We start from the raw sequence: 26,143 nt of genomic DNA on the forward strand, positions 1-26,143 counted from the left end.
ATTGGTCTTTGTATCAGATGAGTAAAGAGCACTGTCAGAGTTTCAGAGTTCATGTCTGAAGTAGTGTTTCCTCCCAAAATAAACTGTCCGTACAGCTTTGAATGAGAACGTGCTCTTTGGATATGACCCACATGTATGGGACAGAATAAACAATGTTTTGCAAAATGCAACCCCATTGTTGTTAGAAAGTGATAGTTAGAAGGGGACTGCTTCAATTCGACAGTTTTTAAAGGAGTTGGACAGTGTGCTATATTCTATATTGTATCTTGTTTTTCTTCTGCCTGTTTCATATGAGACATGATTGCTTCACGACTGTGTGTTTATGATTCCATATATTTTTTACCTTCTGTGTTAAAACAGTGAGAAAATGAGTGACTTAAATGCTAAGTTATTGGTTCCGTATATTGACTGAGACTGTAAGGCATCCAGAGCCACTCTTGAATTAAACAATGTCTGTCTGTTTCCACTAAATGTCACTCTCTCTCTCTTTCCAGCCTACCAAGAGTGCCACCTTCTGCGGAAACCTGCCTAAGACCTACTCCATGATTTGTCTTGCATATGATGATGACGACAAGAATCCCAAGTCTCGCAAAGTAACAAAGAAGCCATCCTTCATGAGCTGGGGTCTGAAGAACAAGCTGAAGAGCGCCAGCACTCTCAGCCTTCCCACAGCTGACCACTCTGGTGCCCTTCCCTGGAATAAACCCTGTCCCACGTTCCCCAGCTCCAGCTCCTACAACAATGACAGTGCCCTCTACTGAGCTAGCTGCTAATGTTCTGCTATATGAAACCAGCATGCAGCGTGCATATTAAGCCTAGTGTGACTGTGTACAGTACTGTGTTTTACCTATACTGGACCTGCTATGGATATGGTACAGTACCCTTGTGTTACCACTGGAATACTGAGGAGTGGTGTATGTAGCCCGTATGTCACCAGTGTAATGATGAAACTTGTTCCGGCTACCTTGGAAAGTGGCTCTGCCAAATACTGTACATAGGTGCCTTTGTTGGTACATAGGCGCCTTCGCAGCACAGTTAAGTGTCTGAAGTAAACTGGACTGCACAGCAAACATAATGAGAAATCATTCCGTACCATGCCAGTATGTGTACAACACAGTACAACTGCACTGTGGGAAACACACAGCAGTTATCATTCCAGTCTATATATATATATGCACACAAAGAAACAGAATCAGGCTTTAAAGTTAAACTGTCATCTCAGTATGTTTTCCTGAAGAAACACTCCAGACGAACTGAAGGACGAAAACAAAGCTGTACAAACACACCCAGCGTAGGTTACTACTTGACTGCAAGGGGATAATTTTAATGTGGTTTCAACAGTCCCTTGTTAGTTTCACTGTGTGCTGATGTAGCTGTGCAGTTCTCTATGTTCCCTCAATACATGTCTGTTTCATACTGTATATATGAAGGATTTGAGTAGTGCCACGGTATTAGTTGCAATCAGTGGACTTTGATCAGTTTTGGGTTTTAAAATACTTATTTCTAAATACATTTATAGATGTTATGAACCTTGTTGCAGTATAATAGTGATTGAGGGAAAACATAGTGCTGTGCAGTTTTTTGTCTGGTGAGAATTGATGAATGCAATGTTCTACATGCTGCTAAAAACATATATATACCTTGGTTATGTATTATTGTCACTTTTGTATTTGTTAGACAGCCTTTGAGGATTATTGTCTCTGCTGAGTGTCATGCCTAGGACACAATATTGCTACTTTAGGATTGCTTCCTTTACCAGTTACGCCATAGACCAAAATGCCTACATGCCAGGATGTACCATTTACCATCCTGACTCATCTTACCCTGTTCTGTTATCAGTGCTGCTGCTGTATGGCACTTTGTCCATTCGTAAGAGCACGAGCTGCATGTGTCTCTATGCTAATGTGAATTTTGATGTAGTTACGGATTATTTTGTCTCCAGAAGGGAACAATATTGGCAGACCAATGACATTCCAGCAGTATAACGAGACAGCCAGTTGACCCAACAGTCAGGTTTCTACTATATGTCTTTCTACCTGTCTCAGTCCTAGCCACCCACATTTTACTGACACTTTGTTGTGTTGGACTATCTCTATCTACAAAGTAGATTCCTATACACATTTGATAATCAAATTGTTTATGTAATAAAAAATACAAAAATATATATATTTACCTGTAAAGTTGTAGGTTTCAGAACTAGTTTGTGAATGGTTAACTTGTGAATTTTTGCACGTTGGATTTCTTGGTTTATTTCTTGGATGAATGTATTTTATTAGCCTTGCTTAATCCTTTGAACTTATATACTTGTACATGTTGAGTATGAAAAGGTATTTTAAAATGTTTTTAAACATTAACACTGAGAAGATATAACGCTCTTTACAGTCTCTGTTTACCTAGTGTGGTGTCTCAAGTGCCATCTATGCTAAATCATGAAGGAAAATATCACAATGAGCATTTAACAAAAATGTGCAGTAATTGATAAAATTGATAAGTGCTAACTAGCATGTGTACATACACAGCTGACGTTAGAGATTTAACAAATCTTTACATGCATTTCATAGTGCATAGTGATCCAAATGCCTTGGTGTATATGTAGAGCATTATTGTACCTGTTCTTCTAAGGGTTTCAGGTTGCCTTTGATTTTTTTCTGTATTTTATTCTGCATAGCAACTGTGGTGTGAATGCTTGTTGTTGGTAAAATCTTTGTGTTGTATGTATAATCTTTAAATCTCAATAAAAGATGGGGACAAAACCAATTTTTTTACATTTTGTATTTGTAGTTACAAATATCTCATTCCCTGGTTTGACCACAGCCCTCAGTGAGCCAACACACACTAAGTCAACACTCAGGCGTTTTTAACTGTTATGAGTCTGGGACGGATCACATGACACCATAATCCACCATCATAGAAACAGAAGAGAAACACCATGTGATTAAGTTTTTACCAATCAGGCCTTCACCCATATCACTCATAGTCTGTGTGCACTGTCTGGGTTCTTGTCAGTGTGTTGTTATATTTGATTATACTTGTATCCCCCAAACTGTCGTTCTGTTCATGCTTAAATGTGTGTATGCTTTAAAAGGTAGCCTATCAATACGTATACGTGATACATGATGTAGTTGCTTTATTGAGAAAGAAAGAGAGAAATGATTTAGAATTACTATTTCTGCTGAGAAGCAAGAGGTGATGGTATTCTAGTCAAATAGAACGTCATCGCCTCCTGTTGGCCCGGTCGCTGCTCGGCAAGGACGTCGTTGCTAGGTGAATTATATCGGTCACTGATTGGTTCCTTTCCTCCCTTTCAGCCAATCAGTACTAACTTTGTAACGAGGTTCCTTCTTGCGGGAAGCGTCTAGATACAAGGAGTCTGTAGGCAGTCTGTTGAATATAGCTTCCATATTTTAAACTTTATCGTTTTAGTGCAAAGCAGGACAGATAATTTGAAACATTCGACAGTGATAATTTAACTTTTCTAATACTATTCGACTGAAAGAATTGCTGAGGAAACGAGTCAAGCTGTTTATCTAAAGTGAAACAATAGTTAGGTTAGCTAGTAAAGAAAGAAGTCAGAACCACTTCTCCACTATGTTAAAATTCAGCCTCAGGAGGGATAAAGAGAAGGAGTTTGTAAGTTTCACGTTTTCCATGACAGAATTACTATATTTCTAGCCCACTAAACGTATGAATTCAGTAGCGTAGTTGCCACGAAAAGCTATAAAGCTAACTGTAACTTAAATAATTCAACGCTAGGTAACTTAACGTTAGCAAAAGCTATATAAATCCAGAAATGTTTAAGATTACATTTAGTTATACTAGTTTTGTATCGTTTATACCTCTCGTGGTGTATGGTATTGATTTTACTGACCAACATTTAAACAGCGAGTTAGCACAGCTGACTGATTTATTGTCCATCAACACATCGCTGGTGTTGGAAGTATAACTTTAAATTGCAGCTGAATATTGAACCTGCTTGGCCGGTATAAAACGTCTACTCCGTTACTGCTGTAAAAGACTGTTGTCTAAATACAAGGGAGGCTGTTTTGATTCTGTAGTCAACCCTTCTACCCTTCACCTTCTGCCTTCTGTGTGTAGTCTCTTTGTCTTTACTTAAACAATCGTTTGAGTAAAGACAACCCTCCTCAACCATTGCCAAAGAAACAACATTCTATGTATTAATGTGTTTTATGTCTGTGTGATTCTAACCTCCATTCTAACCTTCCTCTGTGTGTTGTGTAGAAGCATATAGTTCATGGTTTGATTCCTGCTGCCTCCATTGCTCCCAAGCCTGCTGTGCCTCGTACTCCACCCCCACGCAGCCCAAACCCCTCACCTGAGAGACCCAGGTACCTGCCACTCTCCATTACCTGCATCTGACGGCATCCTTTCATTTTGCTGTTTCATCTGACACTGTTCCTGTTAAACCAGTTTTGTAATGTTTCACCTGTACCTGAAAGAAATACAGCTTCTTCTTTACCTTGTTTTACCCCACAGTATAGTTCTGTCTCTCAGGGATAAATCTTTGGACAACTGATGGGCAGTATTTTCTACAAGTTACCTTAGTAGAATCTTAACTAAATTACAGATTGTTTAACCATTTGCCCGAGATCCTGTACATTTCCTGGACTTTTACTTCCATACATCACCAACCTATGGTTGACTTCATGCAGTCCTCCACTGAAAGATGGTAGAAAAGTTTAATTCTGGACTCATCTTACAAGAGCCTTCATTGTCATTGTCTCCTGACATTCTTGATTTATTCATCACCTTAAAACTCATCATACATTTTTCTTTTTTTGCCACAAACCTAACTGATAGATTAGGGTTTTTTTTTCTTTTTTCTTTTTGCTTGTTCAGTATACTGGATCTGTTTTTTGGGGTTATTGTTGCGGTTTAGAAACCAAGGGTTACATGATGGGTCAATTGTAAACATTCAGTGTCGAGTGAACCATTCTACCACCATTCCATCCCAAACAGTGAAAGTGAAACCGTGATATGAGCACCATTTAGGGATACTTAGATAGGTGGTTCCTTTGGTAAATATATATCACATTAATATCACCATAAAAAATAACCCATTACTTGAAGTTTTGTTGTGATAAGCAGCATGTATTTCTTATGTTTACACTCCGTCTACAGATCCGCCTTAGCTGCAGCAATCTTGTCTTCTTCACTCACTGGACAGACATGGGCCATCCCCCCTGCCCGGACAAGGTCTTTTTCTGAGAGTGGCCGATCAGAGTCCTTCGTATCAGAACCAAACATCAGTACAGCACTTTATACGAGGTAAACACCTTCTGGCAAATACATTGGTATTATCACAATCTTTGCGACAAGTGATACTAACTTCAAGAGGTGACTCCAAGGTTAAACCTGACCCAGGACTGTGCTTATCCAGAGTGTCACAGAAGAAAATGGGCCAAGATGGTACAACATTTGTCCTACTTTAAGAAAAAGAGTTAAAGTATTCTTTGAGCTCTTGCAAAGTAGAAATTCGACCATCACCAAAGGGATTTGCAAGCACAAAAGAGGGGTCTGTAAAATGTGGGATGTGACTTCTAAAATTTGTTTGAGGATATTGATTATACTTATAGTGTCCATCAACATATTTAAAGTCCTTCTCCACTCAAAAAATATGTTTTTCTTCTTTTTTCTACAGTTCAACTGTAGAAAAAAGAAGAAAAACATATTTAATGAAGTTTCACTGTGTAGGATGATGTATGACCAGAGTTTGACACTTGACAGTTGTTTTCACATTCATCTACTGAAAGCGAAAAGTCTCCCTATGCTCAATTAAAACTAGATTTTAGGAGGTGGAGCCTATTACCATGGTTTGTGACATCACAGATAGTTTGGACATTCATCCTGGTCCAATATTCAGTGTTCACAAGTGTGGTGTGGAAATTTACAGCCTCTAATGCACAAACAATAAGAACTGGTTTTCTAGTAAAGTAGAAGACTTCTTCCCTGACGCAATTCAGAATTTTTTATTGGGGAGAAGAATTAGATGTAATTGCTAGGGTTTTAACAATATCATAGAACTTTTCTGGGGAAAAAAAGCACACATTGAAACATTTGCTCCGATCTTACTTTGATATACTACTTTCTTATCTTCTTTAGAGATAGATGGTCAGAGAATTTAGCTAGCAGGCCGCAACTGTCATCCCCTGATCACTCTGAGGAGGAGCTGGAAGAAAAAGAAGAGGAGGCGGACAATGAAGACGACAGGGAAGAACATGTATACCAAACTCTGGACAGACAGGAGAATTGTTCAATCACAGAACCTGTCTACGCCCTGCCATTAAAACTTAAGGTGAGTTTCTGCAGGAAGATGTAATTGCATAAGTGTAAATGACATTCCTACTAGAGTAGGATTTTTAATCCCAGTGTTGTCATTTATTCATTCATTCATTTTCTATACCGCTTAACCGTCAGGGTCGCGGGCCCAGTGTTATCACTGAAAGCAAATGAGAAACATGCTTCCCGCTGCTGTCAAAGAGCTTTTTAGCACACTAGTCTACCTTCAACAGGAGTTGCTTAGTGGCTTGAGCCGTTAAAGGACTTTTAGGACAGAGGATTTTACATGAAAAATGTAATACCTGTGCTTGTGAGGAAGGATCACTGTTCTCTCTCAAATAGTTTCTGTATTTGTTTCAGGTTGTGATGTTTCTGAGGTATGGGTATTGTGATACCAGTTTGATGCACTTGGGGGCACAGTTGTACAGGGGATAAAGATATTATTACTTTGGAGTCATGATCTATATTGTTACTGACTGGGATATAGAAAAATATCCCAAGAGTCTGGGATATTTTGTATTCTGTTCCCGTTTACTGCGGCCTTGTGCTTGCAACCTATAAGTGTCCCAGTGGGCTCTATTTCCTCTGTCAGTTGACTTTCCTGGATATCACAGAGTCTGACTGCTGGGTGCTTTATTCACCAGGCAGCTGGACTCTGTGGTAACCTATATTCTATATACACATAGTGGTGTTTCTATTTCTTGTACCAGACAAAGTCTAAGGTGAGCAGGCTATATCATAACATCTGTAGTAAATTTTAAGAAATATCAGGCACAGCAGCCGCGTTCATTAGCTTGTGAGTTAGTGTGAGAAATTCATTCTTCAGTCCTTGTTCATGAGTACACTCAGCTAGCAGTTTATTAGGTGCACCATGCCAAAATTAATAGCTATTCTTATTTTTTTTTGTCCACCCCAATGCAGTTCAACAACAAATGAGCATACAGGTGAATTGCCTCTCTAAGAACTTTCAACAAAAAACTGAACATTACAATCTTCATGAGAGGAGGGTTCACGGCAGGACTGTATTAGATTTATTAAGGTTCATTGTACAGTGTATATGAATATAATTTCTTTTCTAATCATATGATAGTAGTGCCTCTAGTCATTAGACTGCCAATGTCATTAGAATTGTGGTGTGACGTAAACAGCGATAGACCGTTACTGAGCCACTGACATTGTTGTGCCTTCACATATTTCATTCTTTTGGCTCCTCTATTTTAACTCAACTTTAACGCAACTCTTTACTTCACTCATCTCACCGCTGTGAGGTATTTGCATTGCTTGTGTGCCTGAAGATTCACAACAGTAAAGGCACTGACAAGATCTTGCTGTCCACATTTTGACAATGGCTCTAAATGCAGTAGTTTCTGAACTAACCTTGCATAAAAGTGATCCAGACAGCGTGACTTTGGAAATCTGTTTTAAAAGAGTTAACTCATTATCTGTCTGACTGTCTATCTGCTTGTTTTACCTGCCTGTCTTCCAGACTAGTGCATCCCAGCCAAATCAGATGTCTGACAGAAGAGTGCCTTCTCCAGGTACTGACTTTACACTAATGGGAGCTGTGTGGACACTTTTATTAGCAGACAGTACACAGCTAGTCAGTTGGCTAGTCTGTAAAAAGACAGCACTAGCACTTAGCAGGCACCAGTACAAGACAGAGTAGTTGGAAATATTAAGTAACAAAAGTAGCTTGTAAGTATTAATTGTTAACTGTGAGCATAAACTCAAATGAAGTAGCAAATGTACAATGGAAACCATGCAGCAAAACACCACTGATGGTGATGCTGGTGTATTGTTGCTGCACTTCCTAGTTAGAGTGTGATTTGAATTTCCACAGTAACCAACTAACCTAATGTCCAATTTTTTGCGGCTGTGAGAGCAACCAAGAGTACCTGTAGGAAACTCAGCCAGGTACATGCAAACCTACATTCAAATCTCTCTTACTATGAGGCGACAGTGTTAACCAATGCATCACGGTGCCGCCCTGATTTGAATTTCAGAAAAATAAATGGAGCCCATTTGATAAAGATATACAAATTTCTATTTAGAGGCTTAGTAATATAAATATGAAGGATGACATGCAAATTGATTTTAGAATTGTCTTCCATACAGAATAAAAGAAGAGAATGGTGAGAGACTCGGCTACACCACATTTGACTACTAAGCCTTTAGAGAACATACAGCTCATATTTAATCAGTGTTTCATTACAGCCATAATTATGTCTGGCTACATGCCTGAATGGGAAAATGGAAAGCCCTCACTATAGTTTGAAGGGTGCACTCAGGAACCAGTGCTGCTTCTTTGTATTAATTAAATTATGGAATGATTTTTTTTCTTATCTCGTAGATTTCACTGAACAAACCAGTGTCCAATCTCCTGAGGTCAGCTGTGACTTCTCCAAGAAAAAATCCTCTCTCCAGAAGAGCCCTGGAAGTCTGAAAGAAGCTGTGTCTTGTAAGGAAAGCTGTTGCGTGTCTGCAAATCATTTTGGCATTTTTTTTTTCTTCTGCTGAATATTTGCTAAATGGTAACTTGATTTCCATAGTTCATCTCTCTGCATATTTCAAACAAACTTAAAAGAAAGAGCTATTCCGCTTTGTGTTTCCCTTCTTCGTGCTGTAATCCACCCCATCCAACACAGTCCTAACTCTTAGCGCTCCGCTCTATGAGTACAGTTTAAATGTCAAATCTATAAGTGCAGCAGCTGTGCACCACTGTTGACTCATTGCACTGCTACCCACTGCACGCTAATCACACAATATAGTATTGTATTATAGTTTTATTTAATTATATTGTACTACTGTAGTACTTTCCCCTTTTCATGTTTTCATGACATCTATCTTTGCACCAGAGTAAGGTATAGATAATCAACATGTAGTATAAGCAAAATGTATTTTGCTTAATTTACTGTAGTAGCAAGCATTTATTATGTTGTTTGTTTGAGGGCATCTGTGTCACATGCTGTTTAGGTTTAAAGCCCCAATGAGAAGGGCTTTAACAGCATCTTGGATTTCAGGTTAACTAGAATATGCTCTGAGTTTCTCAGAGTTTTCACGCTACAAGATCTCTCACCTCAAATGCAAAAGGCACTGGTATCAGTTAGCTGTAACATACTACGTTCTAACAATGGCTAGGGACATTTAAACAGTAGTTGGGGCTTAATGTTAATCTCTCATTTTTTCCTTATTCCTTTTCACATATTTCTTTTTTCAGTGTAATGGCCATATGAGATACTTGTTTACTCCCTGAAGTAATGTGCATACAGACAACATTTTTTAGGAATGCATTATGTCACCCCTTGTCCACCCTTCAATCTATTTTGAAAATGATCTATTAGTGCCCTTAAACACATTTACCTTCTCTATTTCAGCCACACTGCCTTCCCAAATCACTGGCCACCACAGCCGACCCAGCAAGGCCAACAACCCAAAATGCCCCATGCAGCTGTCTCCAGAGCCCAGCAAGATGTACAGTGAGGGGCAGAGGGAGGTACCGCGAGCCCTGCCAGAGAGGAACACAAGGATGGTAGATGAACAAAAGTTACTGGAGGAGAGACTACAACGGCTGGAACAGGAGATCAGTCACAGACAAGGCTCTTCAAACATGAGGTCATCTGCAGGTAGAGTGCAGGAGACACTGGAGATATGCAGTGGGACAGAAAGAGAATGAGGAGTTAGAGAAAGAATAAACTCTGTAAAAGAAGGGGAAATAAGAAAAAAGTTAAAGGTAGTCATTAAGACAAAAAGGGAATACAGCAGTGAGTCACAACAGATGTTGCATATCCAAGGGTGAAAGGAGGAAGCCAAAGATAGCTCCACAGCACCTCGTCAGCATGATGAGATGAATGCAAAAGAAACATGAAAGGGAAAAAAGAGAGAAATACAGCACTTTAAATGGGTAGCAGGTTGCCTTGGTTGTTACACACCTGGATCTTCTATTGGGCAGGAAGAAATAGATCAGAAAAGTACTGGACTTCACAACAAGATATATCAAGACATACAATGGGATATATCTAAGTTTACTTTCTTTGGAGCTGCAGCTGCTAGGCGTCATTACTGACAGCTGAAGTGTGGTTTGTGAAAGGAAGAAATACAAAGGAAAAGATTGGGGAGTGGTTGTCTGAGGAATAATGCAGTAATAAGAGCTACAATAACTCTGAATTGGTTTCATTATCAAAGCTAGAATTACACATGGGCAGAATGTTTGTGTACTTTATCATACTCTTAAGTGTGAAATTCAGTTCCCTCCCTAAGGTTAGGGTTTAGGGTCAGCCAGGAGACCACAGGGACAGTCCAATCCATGTTGAAGAAAGACTACACTTCTGCCATATACTGTGGTTTTCCATAGTTTACAGCAGTCCTGTCTTGCTGAAACTATAAAAAATACTATGGTTGCTGTATTGTATATTGTAAGACCACTTAATTTTGCCACATCTTGTTTGTGATGTATAGTATTTTGTTAGAGATTGATAAGTTATTCTTCCACATTATGTTTAACTATCATGCATTTATTTAACCAGTGTAGTATTAGAATAATGGCATTACTTTATGTCTCAAAAATATTTGTAACCTGATGTGCTTACAGGCAGCCAGGCAGAGCTACAGAATTTGAGGCAGCATGCCCAGGAGCTGGTGGATGAAAATGATGCCCTAAAAATGACGGTTCATCGTCTGAATGTTGAGCTGAGTCGATATCAAACCTGCTTCAGACCATTGTCCAAACAGGAGGTGTGACAAGCTACTAGACAGCACCTCTGCTTTATGAGCAGTATCTTATCTTGTATATTGCTGAAGTTCTTATTTTTGACTCTCTTCAGTGGTTTGGTACAGAATGTTATGAGCATTTTTTTGAGGAAGAATGAATTGTGAATATGAATGAGCCCTCCAATACCTGCCCCCACAAAATGGTAATGGGTTCATGCCTTGCTCTGGAGAATTTTGTTAGATGGCTAAAGCTTATCTACAGAAGAGTTCCTGCAGCAAGCAAATCGTTCCAGGAAACTTTCTTTTATGAATTAGTGTGTCTTGCTCCAGCTCAGTTAGCCAGAATTAAATGAAAACATTTGTATTTGTTCTCTCCTTCTCTTCTCTGTTCACCAACAAGACAAATTTCAGTGTGTTTTATTCTGTACTATTATTCTTTTATGGCCTCTCCCATGAGTCAGATTTAATGAGCTTTTATACAGAATCTATTACCAGTAGATTGCTTTATTTCCATAGCTTTGCACTAAAAAAAATGCATTTCTTATTAACCAAGCCTTTGAAAGAGAAATCTCCCTATGATCCAAAACCCCTCTGAGTGAAATAAGGTTTTCTTTTTGTCTGTCCTTCCATCTGATTCGTTGCACCAGAGGGGTTTCTTGTTCATGTCTGTGACTGTCTGTCCTTTTGGGGTTGTGTGTTTCTCATTACAGACGTAAGGCTACCTCACGCTGTGTCTTCACACCAAGATATCTCCTGCTCTCATCACTACCAGTTTGCTTCCTTTGTAGCTGCTAGGCCTCATTACTGACAGCTGAAGTGTGGTTTGTCAAAGGAAGAAAGATAAAGGAAAAGATTAGGGAGTAGTTTTATGAGGGCAAAATGCAATAATAAGAGCTAGAATAAGTCTGATTCAGTTTGAATATCTGGGAAAGAATTAAACCTGTTCTTCTTCCACAGATCACAAAAACATTACAAAATTTAACAAACAAAACATGACTGCCTGCGGTCCTGGCTCAACATAGGTGGAACAATGTCCCAACTGAATACAAAAAATACAGAATACAAAAAAATATTGTTTTTCAATGTACCACTTGAGTTTAGCACTGGGAGTCACTTTGGATAAAAGCGGCAATTAAATAAAAGTACTGCATAACATTTACATTTGATTCCCTAGTGTTCTGGTTATAAAACAATTTATTTTTTATTATTTTATTATTTCTATTTATTTATTTACAACAAAAGTAAAACAAATTCTTCAGTGACCAAAATTCCTTCCTTCTCCTTTTTTTTTTTTATCTCTTTCTCACTGTGTCTCTTCTAGAGCTCCAGAATCAGTGGGTTACCAAAGACAGGATCTCCTCCTCCCTGGCTGGTCAGTATCTATATACGGTATATTCGTACATTGGTACAGTAGTCTAACCTAGTGGCTGGTTCATTTACTTGACTGATCTTATGAGTTTACATAGCTGTCTGGTCCTTTTTTAATATGGTTAAGATAGTGCCAATTATGCTGGAATGGTTGGTCTGTAGATTACTGTTGCTGGTCTTTCCCACCTCTGTCTCTACCTCATGAAACTGATTTAACATGAGAAATTGTACATGCTAGGTTTGCTGATACAAACTAGTTTCATTGTCCGGAAGCTCATGCCCAGGTTCACAAAATAATTTCACAGAGAATGTGCTTTATCTCAGAAATGACCAAATCAGAATGTCATCCGTAGTGTGCTGTTGTAGCTCTCACCAATATCTCCAATATCTCCAATGTTCTACTGTGGCCAGTACTTACAGTGGTTGGTAGAACTGAACCATACCAGGTGCAAACAAGCTTGAACTTTTTGTTCAGGATTCCAGTCATTGTGGACAGTGAGCAACCTGACCTGATTTTGCTGATTTGTCCTTTTCTTTTTTGCTCTTTTTTGCAGCTTGATATGAAGTATTTATCTCCTCTCCTGCTGGCCTATGAGGACAGGATGAATGAAAAAGATACTCTTCTGCAAACCAGTAAGGTAAAGTTTGCATGAGAGATTTTATGCATATGTTTGAGCTTCTTGATATTGACATTTCATTATCTGTAATCAGTTACATGGGCTGTTTTGTTGGAGACATCAACAGCAAAATGGTTTATTCATGCTGCTTTGGATGTATGCAATGCATGGGATTAGTACACTTGTGTTGCCAGTGCCATTAAATGCATTTTTTAAATATAACTTTCAGGCATATGTATTTTTTTTTAATAGAAGTGATTTTACTGTATAAGAATGTTGGAAATTCTTTGCTTTTGAAGGTAGGAAATAGTTAAAATTGTGTTAATGATAGTGTCAAAAACAATATTTTTTATTAGATTTGATTTGAATTTGGGTAGAAACAATGGTTAAAATGACTAAACAGTATGTCATATATACAGTAAGTTGTAAAACTGTTCTTGTAACTGATATGGAATGGATGGAAACTTCTCTTTCAGCAAGCACAAACTCTGTCATGTCTTGATTATAATAAGTTATTTCAGCTGTCAAAGGGAAACAAAAGGGAAAAAAGCTGAATCTATTTGGAAAAAAAAGGTTATTTTTTTCCCGCTATGCAGGACTTAACTGGGAAATTTATCATGATAAACACAACTACTTAATGCCCACAAGCTGTGGACAGAACATTGCAGTTGTGTTCACTTGTTAATTGAAATGCATTTCACAATATTTGCCTCTAACCAAAACACTGCCATACTGTGAAGCTTGTCTCACATAGGCAGATTTCCACAAGTTGTTTTATTGCCGTGTCACCTTGTCTTTTTTTTCAATTTCCTCACCCCTGCACTCATTTATGCACATGTATTGTTACATGTCATGTCATGTGTTGTGTAACAGTTCGATCTATCCATTTTCTATACCGCTTATCCGTCAGGGTCGCGGGGGGGGGGCTGGAGCCTATCCCACCCGCCACTACGGGCGAGAGGCGGGGTACACCCTGGACTGGTCGCCAGTCAATCGCAGGGCCAACACACAAAGACAAACAACCACAACCACTCTCACACTCACACCTAGGGGCAATTTAGAGTAGCCAATTAACCTAATGTGCACATTTTTGGTATTGTGGGAGGAAGCCGTAGTACCCGGAGAAAACCCACGCAGGCACGAACCTGGGACCCTCTTGCTATGAGGCGACAGTGCTAACCACTGCATCACCGTGCCGGCTGTTGTGTAACAGTTATATGATATTTTTGCATGTCACTCATAGATTGAGGGATATGATTGGCTGTTTATAAGACAGGTTGTATTTATTTAATATGTGTTTTCATTGTAGTGCTTTCTTATTGCTAGTCTATCGCCTGCACACCTCAATATTGTTTTATTGCCCAGGCTTACCACCGCTCTCTTGTACTGACAAATAGGCACCATAAAGGCATTTCGTGACAATCTGCAGACCACTGTCTAATTCAGTTCCATATTAATGAAAAAGAGAGATGAAAAGATGCAAGCAAGCAGCATGAACAGGAGCCTGTCCTACAAAGCAAATTTAAATTAGTACAGCCCTCTTTTGTTACATGACTTCGCTGGGCCTATATTGAGGATAATTGGTAGTTAACGTTAAAATGTTGGATTTCTAATCATAGAGGCTAATGTGTGGATTTTTGTTCTGTTTGTAAAAGACAACAAAGGCTTGAGTTTATATTTTTAAAATGAATTAAAATTAAAGGTCATCTCATGTGAGCTGCGGTGCAGTGGTGGAAAATGAGAACAAAAGTATGAACAGTGTCAAGAATCTCTTTGGGAATAAGAAATCAGAATAAGAAAACTATGTTACTGAAATGAGAATAAGAAATCAGAATAACTATGTCTTTTGCAACATAAGTTCTCCCTCTGTTTGTTAAATGCTCTGTTTTATTGTGGAAACAGAAAGCTTGGAATAGTACCTCTATGTCAATATCCTGTAGAAATGATGATTTTGTCAGTAGGGCTGTTTTGATCTGAATTTATCTATGCAGCAAAACTTACCATTGTGATATGCCCCGGTTAAATGAGGGCCAGCTACTGTACAAATTTGAGTTCAACCCTAAGATAAATGTCTAACCCATACTATGGCTTTGGAGAACACCCAACTCTATTTTTTGGCAGAGGGTTGGCAATAAAGCAGAATATTTCTTTTTCGCCTTAATTTCACTCTTATTTTTCTTTATATGTCTTTGTCTGCTATCCACAGGAGGAGGTGAGGAAGTTGCGTGTTCATGTAGAGGAGGTCATCAAAGAAAATGAGAGACTCCATGATGAAATTGCAAATATCAGAGGGATAAGGGAGAAGGACTGGTATGAAAAAATATACTCATTGTGTGTGTGGGCTAAACACTCTCAGTGCTTGTTTGACTGTCATCACTCTTTCTCCCGATTTAGTGATGATATAATGTTACTTTTATTATCTTTCTGAAATAATGAAATTAAAAAAATCTATAGTGTAATGTGGCTGAAAATGTTGATGTTGATATCCACTCATTCTAAGCAGTTCTGACAAGTTTATGCAAAACAACAGGAGTCAACAACAACATCTCATCCTGTTTTAATTTCCAAGATAATCATAGTATTGGCTCAAAAACAATGTAAAAAATGAATAAGACATCAGTCATGTATGTCTTGATACACAAATTTGCATACATTTACAATTAATGCCTTAGTCAGGTATTCTTACTAAGAGCAACTGAATTCTGAACAACTGATTCATGATTAAGACATCACAATCTCAAGTGAGACAGGCAGGGACTACAGGTTTTAAACTATATCACAGATTTCAAATTAAATCTTGTATACTTACTGTATACAATAATATATTCCCCCAATTGAAGCAAGAATATACAAATACGCACATATTGTTCATTTAAATAAAAGTTAAGTTTTGTATGATGTCTCCTACACTGAACAGTCCATTCTCAGTGTATATGCACTCAAGTACTTTCACATCACACTTGTGTAAACTGCATATTGATTGATTTTGACTGTACATATAAATTTAGACTGCAAGAATTATGACATTTTCAAAAAGGTATAGCACATTCAACTCCAACTGAAGTAAGGCAAGCTGGTAATATCATGTTTTTTGTCTGATAAGTGCCCTGTTCATGTTGCCACATTATGTTACCACAGCAGATTTGTGTTCCAGTTATATGCTTAAAATATATATTATCTCTCTCTCTCCCTGTTTCTCTCTCACTCTCTGTCACTGCAGTCATCAGCTACAACAACAGGCCTTTCTGGTTTTGCAGGAAAACCAGGTTCTGATTGAACAGCTCGAGGCTCAGCATGTTAAGGCCAAGGCCAGCCACAGCAGACACCATTCAGAAGGTACTTGGTACAGTGAAAGACTAATTCCCTATTTTAATCATGCAAATGTAGCAAACACACACAGAGTGGTGCATCTTGGGTGCGCTAACTGTGGGTGTCTTCAAGCACATATGATATTTTGGTTCATGAATGTGCAGCTGAGGAAAGTGTAAACAGGCTGCATGAATACAGATGAGAGAGTGTGGTCATTAACAAATGCACTCTCTGCCAGTCACATCACCAGTCTCATCGCTCTCACACAGCTGTGCCAGTCAAAAGAGTGACCACAGTGGGTCAATGACTGATAGGCTGAATGGTGCAGAGCTACACAACATGACCATACAGCACCACATATCTGCATCTGATTTTTGCCACCATGAAAATAGGACCCTCAGAGTAAAAATTCAATCAATTCTTTCAAGGACATCATAGGGGAAGATATCAAGGAAAACCATGTGTACTTAAAATTGAGAAGTCAAAAACTAAAAGAAAACTTGAAACTTTTGGATTAATTCTCTTTCACTATTGCCCTGCATTTACATTTTACTTTCCCACCTCTCCTTCCCCTCCTCTCACTCCATTTGTAGTTTCCAAGGTGTCAAAGCAACTGATGTTATTAGAGGCGGAAAAGCAGCGTCTACAGGAGGATCTAGAAAAGAGCAGGGGGGAGGTGCAGAAAAATATGGGGGAGATTCAAGTTTTGCAGGCCCACCTGAAGGATGCCATCACCTGGGACGAACACTGCAACATTGCTGGGAAACTCAAACGGTACGGCTGCAGTGTCTTATTTTATCAAATATTTCTTTCTCAAAAAGATGAATTAATCAGTATCAAGAACAGATCTGAGCTGGAGCTCTTTTTGTTTTTATGAAGTGAGAACAAGATAGAGAAGACCTGCACACTGGACATGGAACAGTATTCTGCATATTGGTAACAGACAGTCTTATTTAAGTCAAGTTAGTAAATAGTGCAAAATTCTCATTCTATATTCTCATTCACCACAGTTCTTTGCTAGTTCAGTTTATTATTAATTCAGCTTAAAATTGATTTACAGCTAAAGCAAATACAAGACAGGAAGAAGAGCAAACATGTGGAGCACCTGAAGCATTACATTTTCAATTTTATTTCCCAAGCTGATGAGGTAGAGCAGGGTCATAGCTTTAGTTGTGTTTTATAGGGGTAGGAAAGAATGCCAGTGGGATTTTGGCAGAAACTCAGATTTCATAAAAATAATCAAAATAAGTAGTATAATGGGTGCACATTCTCAGGATTATTAATATCTTTGACATATCTCTGAGGTGGTACATCATGCACCAGATGTCATGTTGTACACCAATCAGCCATAACAGTGTAACAGCCTGCCTAATTTTGATCAGTTTTTGCCGCCAAAACAGCTCCTTGAAGGCATGGATTCTATTATACCGATGCTCACTCGCCCATTGTAGACCCTTTTGGTCATGGACATGGGTCAGCATGGACACCCTGACCGGTCTGCAGATATGCAGCTCCATACACAATAAATTGCGATATTCTGACACCTTTCTTTCTGAACCAGCATTAACTTTTTCAGCAATTTGAACTACAGTAGCTTTTCTATTGGATTGAACTATGTGGGTCAGCCTTTGCTCCTCACATGCATCGGTGAACCTTGGACGTCCGTAATCCTGTCAACGGTTCACCAGTTTTCCTTCCCTGGACCACTTCTGATAGGTCCTGACCACTGCAGAAAGGAACATCCCACAATAACTGAAGTTGTGGAGATGCTCTGACTCAGTTGTGTGGCGATCACAACTTGGCCCTCAAAGTTGCTCAAACCTACACTTGCCCATTTTTCTGCTTCCAGCACATCAACCTCACGGACAAAATACTCACTTGCTGCCTAATATATCCCACCCACCTCCAGGTGTCATTGTAACGAGATAATCAATGCTATTCACTTCAGCTATCAGTGGTCATAATGTCATGGCTTATTGGTGTGATGTGCTGTACAATCTGCTCTTGACTATCAGGCAACTGAAGCAGCAGGAGAGTAGGAATAAGAGTGAGACTGATGAGTTGCTTCTCAGACTGTCCACCCTGCAAGAGGAGAATAGGAGTCTGTCTGTGGACAAAGCCAACCTGACTGCTGATTTAAAGAGAACACAGGCTGAGCTGGAGCTCAAAAAACAAGCCAACAGGTACTAAATTTTCCACTTTCTTTGACTGAAAGCATCTTACACATGAAGCCTATGACATGACAGTTGGTCACAATCCCATTGTGTCATCTTAAAGAGGTATTTGACAATACCCCAGTGTTTTATTTATGTTCTATGGTCCCTCAAACAGGAGGCAGTGATAAGCCCTTTAATCAACAAACCACGTCTAGATCCAGCTGTACTCAAAGACTCCCATATTATTAAAAGTTAATGACAACACTCTCATGTTAAGATAGTTCTAAGTCTTCTAAGATTCATACGGGGTTGTTCATATTATTATATAAAGTAAGATCACCGGGACATGATTCTCATTTTTGACAGGTGAAAAATGTGGTTATTCAAAGCCACTTCACAGATATTGTCCATGCACAGAGGGGAAGAACAAACTGTGTTTGACTGCCATCTCCTTTAATCTGTTGTTAGTTTCGTTGTGCCAAAGGGACAGTTCACACCTTAATTTTTCTTGTTAGTTTAGTGACCTCACATCACTCCCAGTATATCTTAGTGTGACCACTATCACCATACTCAACCAATTTTTAAAGATTGGGATCTTGCCCAGTCTACACAAAAAGTGCCAATAAAATGATAATGAAAGTTGCAATACTGAAGGGTTATTTAACACACATTACAGACATAACCTGAAGTTGCCAGAGTGGTTTTCAATAGTATTACACATCTTACCATAATTCAGATCAGGTTATTTTCCATCAGTGCCCGTTTATTTTTTTTGTCAGTGATTACTGATGTTCTGAAATCTGTTCTGCTCTGTGGAACCTTTCTCTGGTCCCTGTAGACCTGAGCTGAGATTAATGTGAACATTCTCATTCTGAAGTGTGAAGATTGTCAGAGGGTGTTTGATTAACCAACACTGTTTTCAACTGCCCCCACACCAGGATGGCAGTTTCATGCTATCATCCAGTTGTCTCTTTTATTCTCTCTGCTTAGTTCCTTCCTATTAACCACCAATACATTTTTCTGTCCTACATTTTTTCTAAATCTCTCCCCTTCACTTTTCCACTTGTCCTCCTGTTTTCCATCCTCCTTTTCCTTTCCATGTTGTTTTTCTTTCTTTCCTTTGTTCTTCCCTAACTGGCTTTAATTCGGTTTTACCTATTCTCTTTTTATCTGTTGTCTCTGCATCATCCAGGGAGGCTGAGAGGAGGATGAGTGTATTGAAGCGACATAAGGAAGAGTGTGTTTTGAAAGAGGAAAAGACACGGCACTACATGGGAGCTGTCCTTTCTGTGGCGGAGCACATTTCCAAGGAGAGAGACCAACTATTGCAGATGGTACAAGTGTTAAAGAATATTTTATTACACATGGTACACATGCTACATATGATATTACACACTGTACTTTTGAGTCTGCAGACAGACTGTCTCACACTATTGTATTATACATGATAGTTTTGGAACATATACATATCAACACACAGATTATGTCTGCAATACATTAACTGACTAACTAGTAAGTAATCCTCTGTTTATAATAATTTCCTGCTCTATCTCATATTTACAAATAGTAAAATGCAGGTTTTGAAAATTAATGCAAATTGAGAAAAATAGGATAAATTGCATCTGTGTTTGGAGCTGCAATGTTTGTAGTGTATGTAATGTTGCCAGCTCAGGTAGTTGGCAACAGATGATTTAACTCAAATGCTCCAAAACTCAGTAGGCAGGGTTTAAACACAGTTCACTGGGTAATTTATTCAACTTGTAACTGGTGTTAATGCAGCTAAGATTAGAAAAACAACCAAAGGAGAGCTGGCTAGTTCCCAGAACATAAACTGGCAGATGGGAACCAGTCAAACGCTACAGGAACAAAACAGTGCAGACAAACTGGACAATGCCTCATAAAGCTGCCTTCTACATAAGAACAGCTACTCAGGAGCTTTTGAGAAGTAAAAAGCAGCTGTGCAGCAACTGTGGGTGTTCCACAGAGGCAAAATGCTTTTCTCCTTAAAACAGAACACTGCTTTTGCACCTGGAGTCATGTGCCTCATTTATTCAACAGGTGCAGTTTCCTTGTCACCTGAAGTGCACTCTTCATCTTAGTGAGATGCAAAGATGATACTGCAAATAACTGCAAGTGATTTGATAAGTGTGACTGATTAAACATCCCACTGGCTGAGACATTTTGACATTATAGCAGAAAATGCACAGGTGTTATTGTGAGCTAGTTCCAAGGTCCTTGTGTTGTGTGTGCTGGCTATCTGTCATGGCTTAGTGGGACAGTTGAAGGAACTCTGTGAGTATTAATGAAATTTGTCTCCCCTGCGCTTTTCCTGCTATGACCTACTAAGTAAAAATATGTGCTGTCAAAATTTTCTCTCTGTTGTGGGAATAATTAAAGTTATTTAATCTTCATAGTCTACAATGATTTCAAGGACAGTGGACAGAGAGTTAGTTAACCTTGGACCTTATGTGTTGTTACGTTACTCCAAAAGTTTCCAACAATTATCAGATCATAACGAACATAAGCATAACAATAACTATAATCCCACACTACTTCGCCGTGTCATAAATTAAGTGTTTTGTTTTCATTAGTTTGATTGAGAGCCACCAGCAGCAAATATTACATACAGTGTGTTTAAGTGAAAATTTTAAAATTTAATAAGAGATAAGTACAAACTGAACGCAATGATGATCGGTAATTACCCATTTTTGTTGTTATATAACATCAATAAAAGAGAGGATGGACAGTTTTTTTTTTTTTTTCTTAGCATGAATTTAAACTGGACATTCCAAAGACTGTAAAATCTCCACAAGCTGGCAAGTGTACTACTTTAATGGGGACCTGACTATTTTGAAAAGGCAGTGCGCTGACAGTAGAAAGCAAGATTAAATAATCTCAAAAATGTTAGTTAAACTGACCTTTTTTGTAGGCTTGTTGATTGACACTCACAGTGCAGTGCACAGAGGAAATGGAGGAGCCTTTTACAGCTTCTAAAAATTAAAACAAGAAAAAGTTTTTATGAAGGCTTCACTTTGATCAAAACTTTTAATCAGTTAAGATTATTTTTACTTCATCTGATGCAATTCATAGCGAAATGAATGACTAGTACTATCTATTAACTATTACTAACTATTTTAGATTCTCTTTCTTGTATATTTTTGGCCATTCCATCTGTTTTCAGCAAGAAAAAGCATGAAATCACAGAAAACTTCAAATGTATTTGTCTTGCTGTGGCTGTGGGGCATTGAATTACATTCCATTAATAGCACCTTTCTTTCTTCCAGATCCTCGATACCTGATTAGATTAGTAATAGGTATAAAGTATATATTTGCCAGTGACCAAATGAGTAGTAGTATTCTGTGTTAATGGTTCAGACTCAGATAGACCCTCATTGTGCCCTCTAGGAAGCCCTTATGGTAGATAAAATATGATTGCCCTCTGTGGTGGCCCAGTGTGCAAGACAATGTGCCAAAACGTCTTGAATAAAACTTTGATGAAGTGCACTTTAAAAGACCCTTACAATATTTCTGTTTAGTTTAAATTTAGTTAAAATTAGTTGGCTTCTGAGAGTCTCTAAATGGTTAAATACTCAATGGTCACTAGCTCAATAGTTAATATATGTTTTTTTTATTATAGAGGTAATAAATAAAAAAGAGGTGCCATTTTTATTTATTTATGCCCCTGAGATAGCCAGCGAATTTCATCCGGTTCTCTGCAGTGTTAGGTGAAGAAACAGTTAGAGCCATAAGATACAGCTTGTCAAACTATTAAAAACAGACCCTTGTCTTGTTAACTTTTTAGATTACATCATGTGTAGGTCAGACTGACACCATATTGGACCCCCGGGATAACAGCTTTTATGTTATTATCTAAGACATGCACGTGCTGATGTTCACCTTTTAGGCATAATACAAAAGCTTCTTACAATTTAGATTTAAGTTTGCAGTCTCCTCACATCATTTTACATTGAACATATGTATAGGTTTGTAGGTTCCTTAAACCAAACTGCTAATTTTGCAATCAGTGGCTGAAACAGTTTCAAGGCACAGTTTCTTGGATTAATCTGTTTAAGATCATCGAGATAAATTTAAATAAATTGAAATTGAAGATGCTGAAAATAAAAAGTGGCTTTTAAATCAAATGCACTCCATTTACTTTGGGTTTAATTTAACACAGTTTTCACTTTCCTGTAACAAGTTTTTTAACATACCTTTGCAGATTTGTAGCTACTCTTTAGGGGCAGAGGAAAGTAGGGACAGAAAATCCATATCAGCCTTAATGAGGTGAATTTTTGACTTCTCACTGCAATCATTTACGCCCATTATATTGCACAAGCTGGAGTTAATTTTCGCTAACCTAAAAACAGCAGCATTACCTCTAGTTTTTACAGTGACAGATATTTCATTATTGCTTTGATTACTAATTTAATAATGAGTGATTGTAGGTTTTTTACATTTTCAAGTATCCTGTTTGTACGCTTCTCATTCTTATTTGCCCTCACCTCTCTACAGTTCTGTCTTCGATTGCTTGTAACAAACTGACAATAGGCTGTTTGTGCTTTACACATGAATATTGTAAATTTAAAACAGTTTCAACACTTTTTCCTTTTTTCCTTCATCTGTCTGCCCCACAATTCCCCACTCCCCCACCCTTGTTTCTGTCTTAGATCAGTAACCTCCCATGTTCCCTCTCTACCTCCTCAGGCTTCAGTTCTTCATCAGGAAAAGCAGGGCTTCGTCAACAAGATTGTGAATGGCACAATTCGATTGGGCAAACTACAAGAAGAAGTCAAAGTAAGTTCCTTTGTTCAAACATCACTTTCACTCTACAATCAACTCCCCTGACAGATCGCATTTATCATGAGAATCACATATAAAATAGTTTTTGAAAATGTAAACCCCAGTGATTTACATTGGTTATTGGTTTGTCTTTTAGTATATAGAGAACTGGGTTAGCCAGATCTGTCAAACCAAAAAATTTCAAAGTTCAGTATATTCTGTTCCAAAGATGGACCATGCTACTTTTGATACATAACTGACACCAGGGTGGCTTATGAGGTTACAATTTTGACTCGGTTGGTGGCTTCTGCATTTTACCTGAATTTCATTTTGCCCAAGATAACCCTTCAATCTACTTCCTATTGATCAGCCTACTCCACTGCACTTGATAAACCATCTGCTATCAGTCTCCATCACTCAGAAAGCGTAAATTGAAGAACACTTGTCTTTCTCAGATTGCCTTCTCTCAAGATGAGCTCATTGGGTCTCTAGGACTTTATATTCCCCTCCTTAACAGAGTGTACAATCAATGCCACATGGTTGAAATTTCAGCGTGAAGATAATGATCATCAATGACAACAGTGGTTGACTTTGGTCCATTGAGTGTCCCTGTGACACTGCTACCACTTCTAGTTATGTATTTGCTTACATCTGTGTCAGTGAACAAGACCTTAAATGCAATTACACATTGATTGTTGTCAACTGGAAATGTACCCAAATACTTTTATTTTAAGTTAAATTTCTAAACTGTATGTGATACAGATATGAAAGACTGAGACCTGTTGGCAATGAGCAGATCTTAAACAGAAGGATCTGTTTCAAGTAGACAAAGTAAGCTTTGGGGGGAATGCCAGCACTGTGTACAAAGAACTTGATGAATAGTGAGAAGCAAGTGTGCAGACAGATGGTAGGTCACAAGGGTGGTAAGCAGCTTGTTGTAGCAAATTGGCACGATTTTGATCTAGAAGTTTGAGTTTAAAAGCAGCATAGTTACTAATTATGCTGCAACCTAATTAAGTTTACCTGGTCTAAAGTAGTAAGTGATATCTTCATTCAGTGCTGCATTCAGGTAATATGGGAGAGAATCCAACTGCAAGTTTCTGGCGAGAATGATGTAAAGAAAGAGACCTACCATAACTTTATTATAGACAAGAAAATCAGCACAAGTATGTTCATAACTAATTGTAGATAGGACCTCTTTTTCTCCTGGTCCATTCTGTGACAAAAAATTACATGGATTTAATGTCTTTCAATAGAAATAAAATGGAGAGTATCCTAGTAAATCACCATGGAGACATTTTCTACGGCGACAGCTGTTCTTGGTTTTAATGTTATCACTGTGGTAGACCGATGTCCTGCCTTTCTCTATTCGTTAGTTTGTTTGTTATGCCAAATGTGAAGAAGATATTCATCTGACAGTGTTAGTGCCTTGCTCTAGGGCCAGTGCTCTGTGTGTTCCAGCCGTCAGCAGTTCTCGTCATTCAAGCCACTGCATGGAAAAACATCTCAGTGGTTCTGACAATTTAATTAGTGTCTCTATAGCAACAGCCCAGAGAGCAAGAAGTGCGCGTTTGTGTGTGTGAATGTGAGTTCTATTGGTATTGATTAGACCATTGAAAGAAGAGAGCTGTAAATGTTACATGTGTAGAAGGACATTATTTCCTTCTTCCCTTTATACTTCATGAGTCTCATTCTCTACCAGATAAATTGGAAATTAACTGACACTGACACTGACACTTAAAGGTGGAATTATTTTTCTCCTACAGTGATGATACTTCAGCTGTAAATGGTTTAGGAAATGTTTTCAACATAGGTTTCTAAACATTTACTATAATAGCTCTGCTACAACGCAGTAAATTAGTCCTAAATCATGAGGTTGTAATGTACAAAGACACCAGAAGGTTGCACTGCAAACATTAATATAGCAAGAAATTATATTCATATAGTGGAGTAACAGCGTCCTGACCAGAGAATGATGTCACACTCCCTTCGTGTGTGTGTGTGGCAGACAGTCTGACATGGCATGCATGTTAATGCATGTGAGTCCCTATCTGTTTTCCCGGTGTCCATTTTGAATGCGATGGCTTGATAAGAAACGTTCTTAATTTACAGCTAAAATGTTCACTAAAATGTGTCTCTGAAAACATTTGAAGAAAGAAACAGGTTATATAGTAACCAAATCTTGATTCATATTTGATCAGCAGCCTAATTTTACAGTTTGTGAGCAGTGTGTATTCAGATGCTGCTCACGTTTCCCCCCCAACTTTATTGTTTCAGCATTGCCCAAAGTAATCATGTTTGCATTCTGTTGCTCACTTTGTGAGACAAATTTACAGACATGGTGAGGAGGAGGTTTCCACTGCACCGGAGAAAGTCCTTTCTTCAACCTGCCAGGTGTTGCCATCACAATCGAACACTGCAGGCATCAGAATAACTCTAACCCTAACCTATGTAGGAAAAAAGCACAAAGCAAGTCGAGATTGCTATTCACTTGTGGTTTTCACGCAGTAGGTTTGAAAAGGCATATTTTCTTTAAAGAAACAAACAAACAAACAAAACATTGCAACATTTATCTGTCAAAACAAAAATCAGCGGTGGATTTTAAAATTTCCTTTAACAAATCATGTGTGACAAACTCCATCAGGAAAAATATCAAAAAGCCTTAAATAATTTTATTGCACAAATTGACGTGTAAAGAACAATAAATTCTGCACTTCAGATGCAGTCAAAAGTCTAGTGAACTGTAGGCTGTTTTTGCCAGTGCTGCTAACATTTGTGCAAAAATGTTTGTATATATAAAATGTATATATGTATATCTATCTATATATACATATATAAAATGAGAGAGAGAGAGAGAAAGATTTTTTTTAATAAATTATCAATGATGAGTTACATTTTGCTATGATTGTG

General features: G+C 38.3%; 2 protein-coding genes across 11 annotated transcripts in view; both read left to right on the forward strand.

The window, feature by feature from the left end:
* Positions 1 to 2,757, forward strand: part of rhpn2 (rhophilin, Rho GTPase binding protein 2) — a 29,353-nt gene extending 26,596 nt beyond the window's left edge. For both annotated transcript variants that reach the window (XM_046401916.1, XM_046401827.1), the window contains exon 15: positions 495 to 2,757. In XM_046401916.1, the coding sequence (XP_046257872.1) occupies positions 495 to 761 (267 nt within the window). In that variant the 3' untranslated portion in view covers positions 762 to 2,757. The remainder of the gene's footprint in view (positions 1 to 494) is intronic.
* A 578-nt stretch (positions 2,758 to 3,335) lies between these two features.
* The window catches only part of cep89 (centrosomal protein 89), a 53,471-nt gene continuing 30,663 nt past the window's right edge, over positions 3,336 to 26,143 (forward strand). For 4 of the 9 annotated variants that reach the window (XR_006844504.1, XM_046401108.1, XM_046401275.1 and 1 more), the window contains exons 1-17: positions 3,336 to 3,630; positions 4,240 to 4,346; positions 5,140 to 5,286; positions 6,121 to 6,313; positions 7,784 to 7,835; positions 8,648 to 8,755; positions 9,672 to 9,920; positions 10,886 to 11,028; positions 12,326 to 12,376; positions 12,927 to 13,010; positions 15,196 to 15,299; positions 16,210 to 16,325; positions 16,892 to 17,072; positions 17,178 to 17,234; positions 18,314 to 18,481; positions 19,647 to 19,788; positions 23,159 to 23,248. Coding sequence is in view for 7 of the 9 variants with exons in the window: in XM_046401108.1 (XP_046257064.1) it covers positions 3,589 to 3,630; positions 4,240 to 4,346; positions 5,140 to 5,286; positions 6,121 to 6,313; positions 7,784 to 7,835; positions 8,648 to 8,755; positions 9,672 to 9,920; positions 10,886 to 11,028; positions 12,326 to 12,376; positions 12,927 to 13,010; positions 15,196 to 15,299; positions 16,210 to 16,325; positions 16,892 to 17,072; positions 17,178 to 17,234; positions 18,314 to 18,481; positions 19,647 to 19,788; positions 23,159 to 23,248 (2,034 nt within the window). In the remaining 2 variants the exon portion in view is untranslated. Of the gene's footprint in view, positions 3,631 to 4,239; positions 4,347 to 5,139; positions 5,287 to 6,120; positions 6,314 to 7,783; positions 7,836 to 8,647; positions 8,756 to 9,671; positions 9,921 to 10,885; positions 11,029 to 12,325; positions 12,377 to 12,926; positions 13,011 to 15,195; positions 15,300 to 16,209; positions 16,326 to 16,891; positions 17,073 to 17,177; positions 17,235 to 18,313; positions 18,482 to 19,646; positions 19,789 to 22,673; positions 22,739 to 23,158; positions 23,249 to 25,557; positions 25,792 to 26,143 lie in introns of those variants that run through there. The other 5 variants (XR_006844496.1, XM_046401437.1, XM_046401525.1 and 2 more) reach the window with 3 other exon arrangements.

This window comes from Scatophagus argus, chromosome 1 (assembly GCF_020382885.2).
Source record: "Scatophagus argus isolate fScaArg1 chromosome 1, fScaArg1.pri, whole genome shotgun sequence".
NCBI lineage: Eukaryota > Metazoa > Chordata > Actinopteri > Scatophagidae > Scatophagus > Scatophagus argus.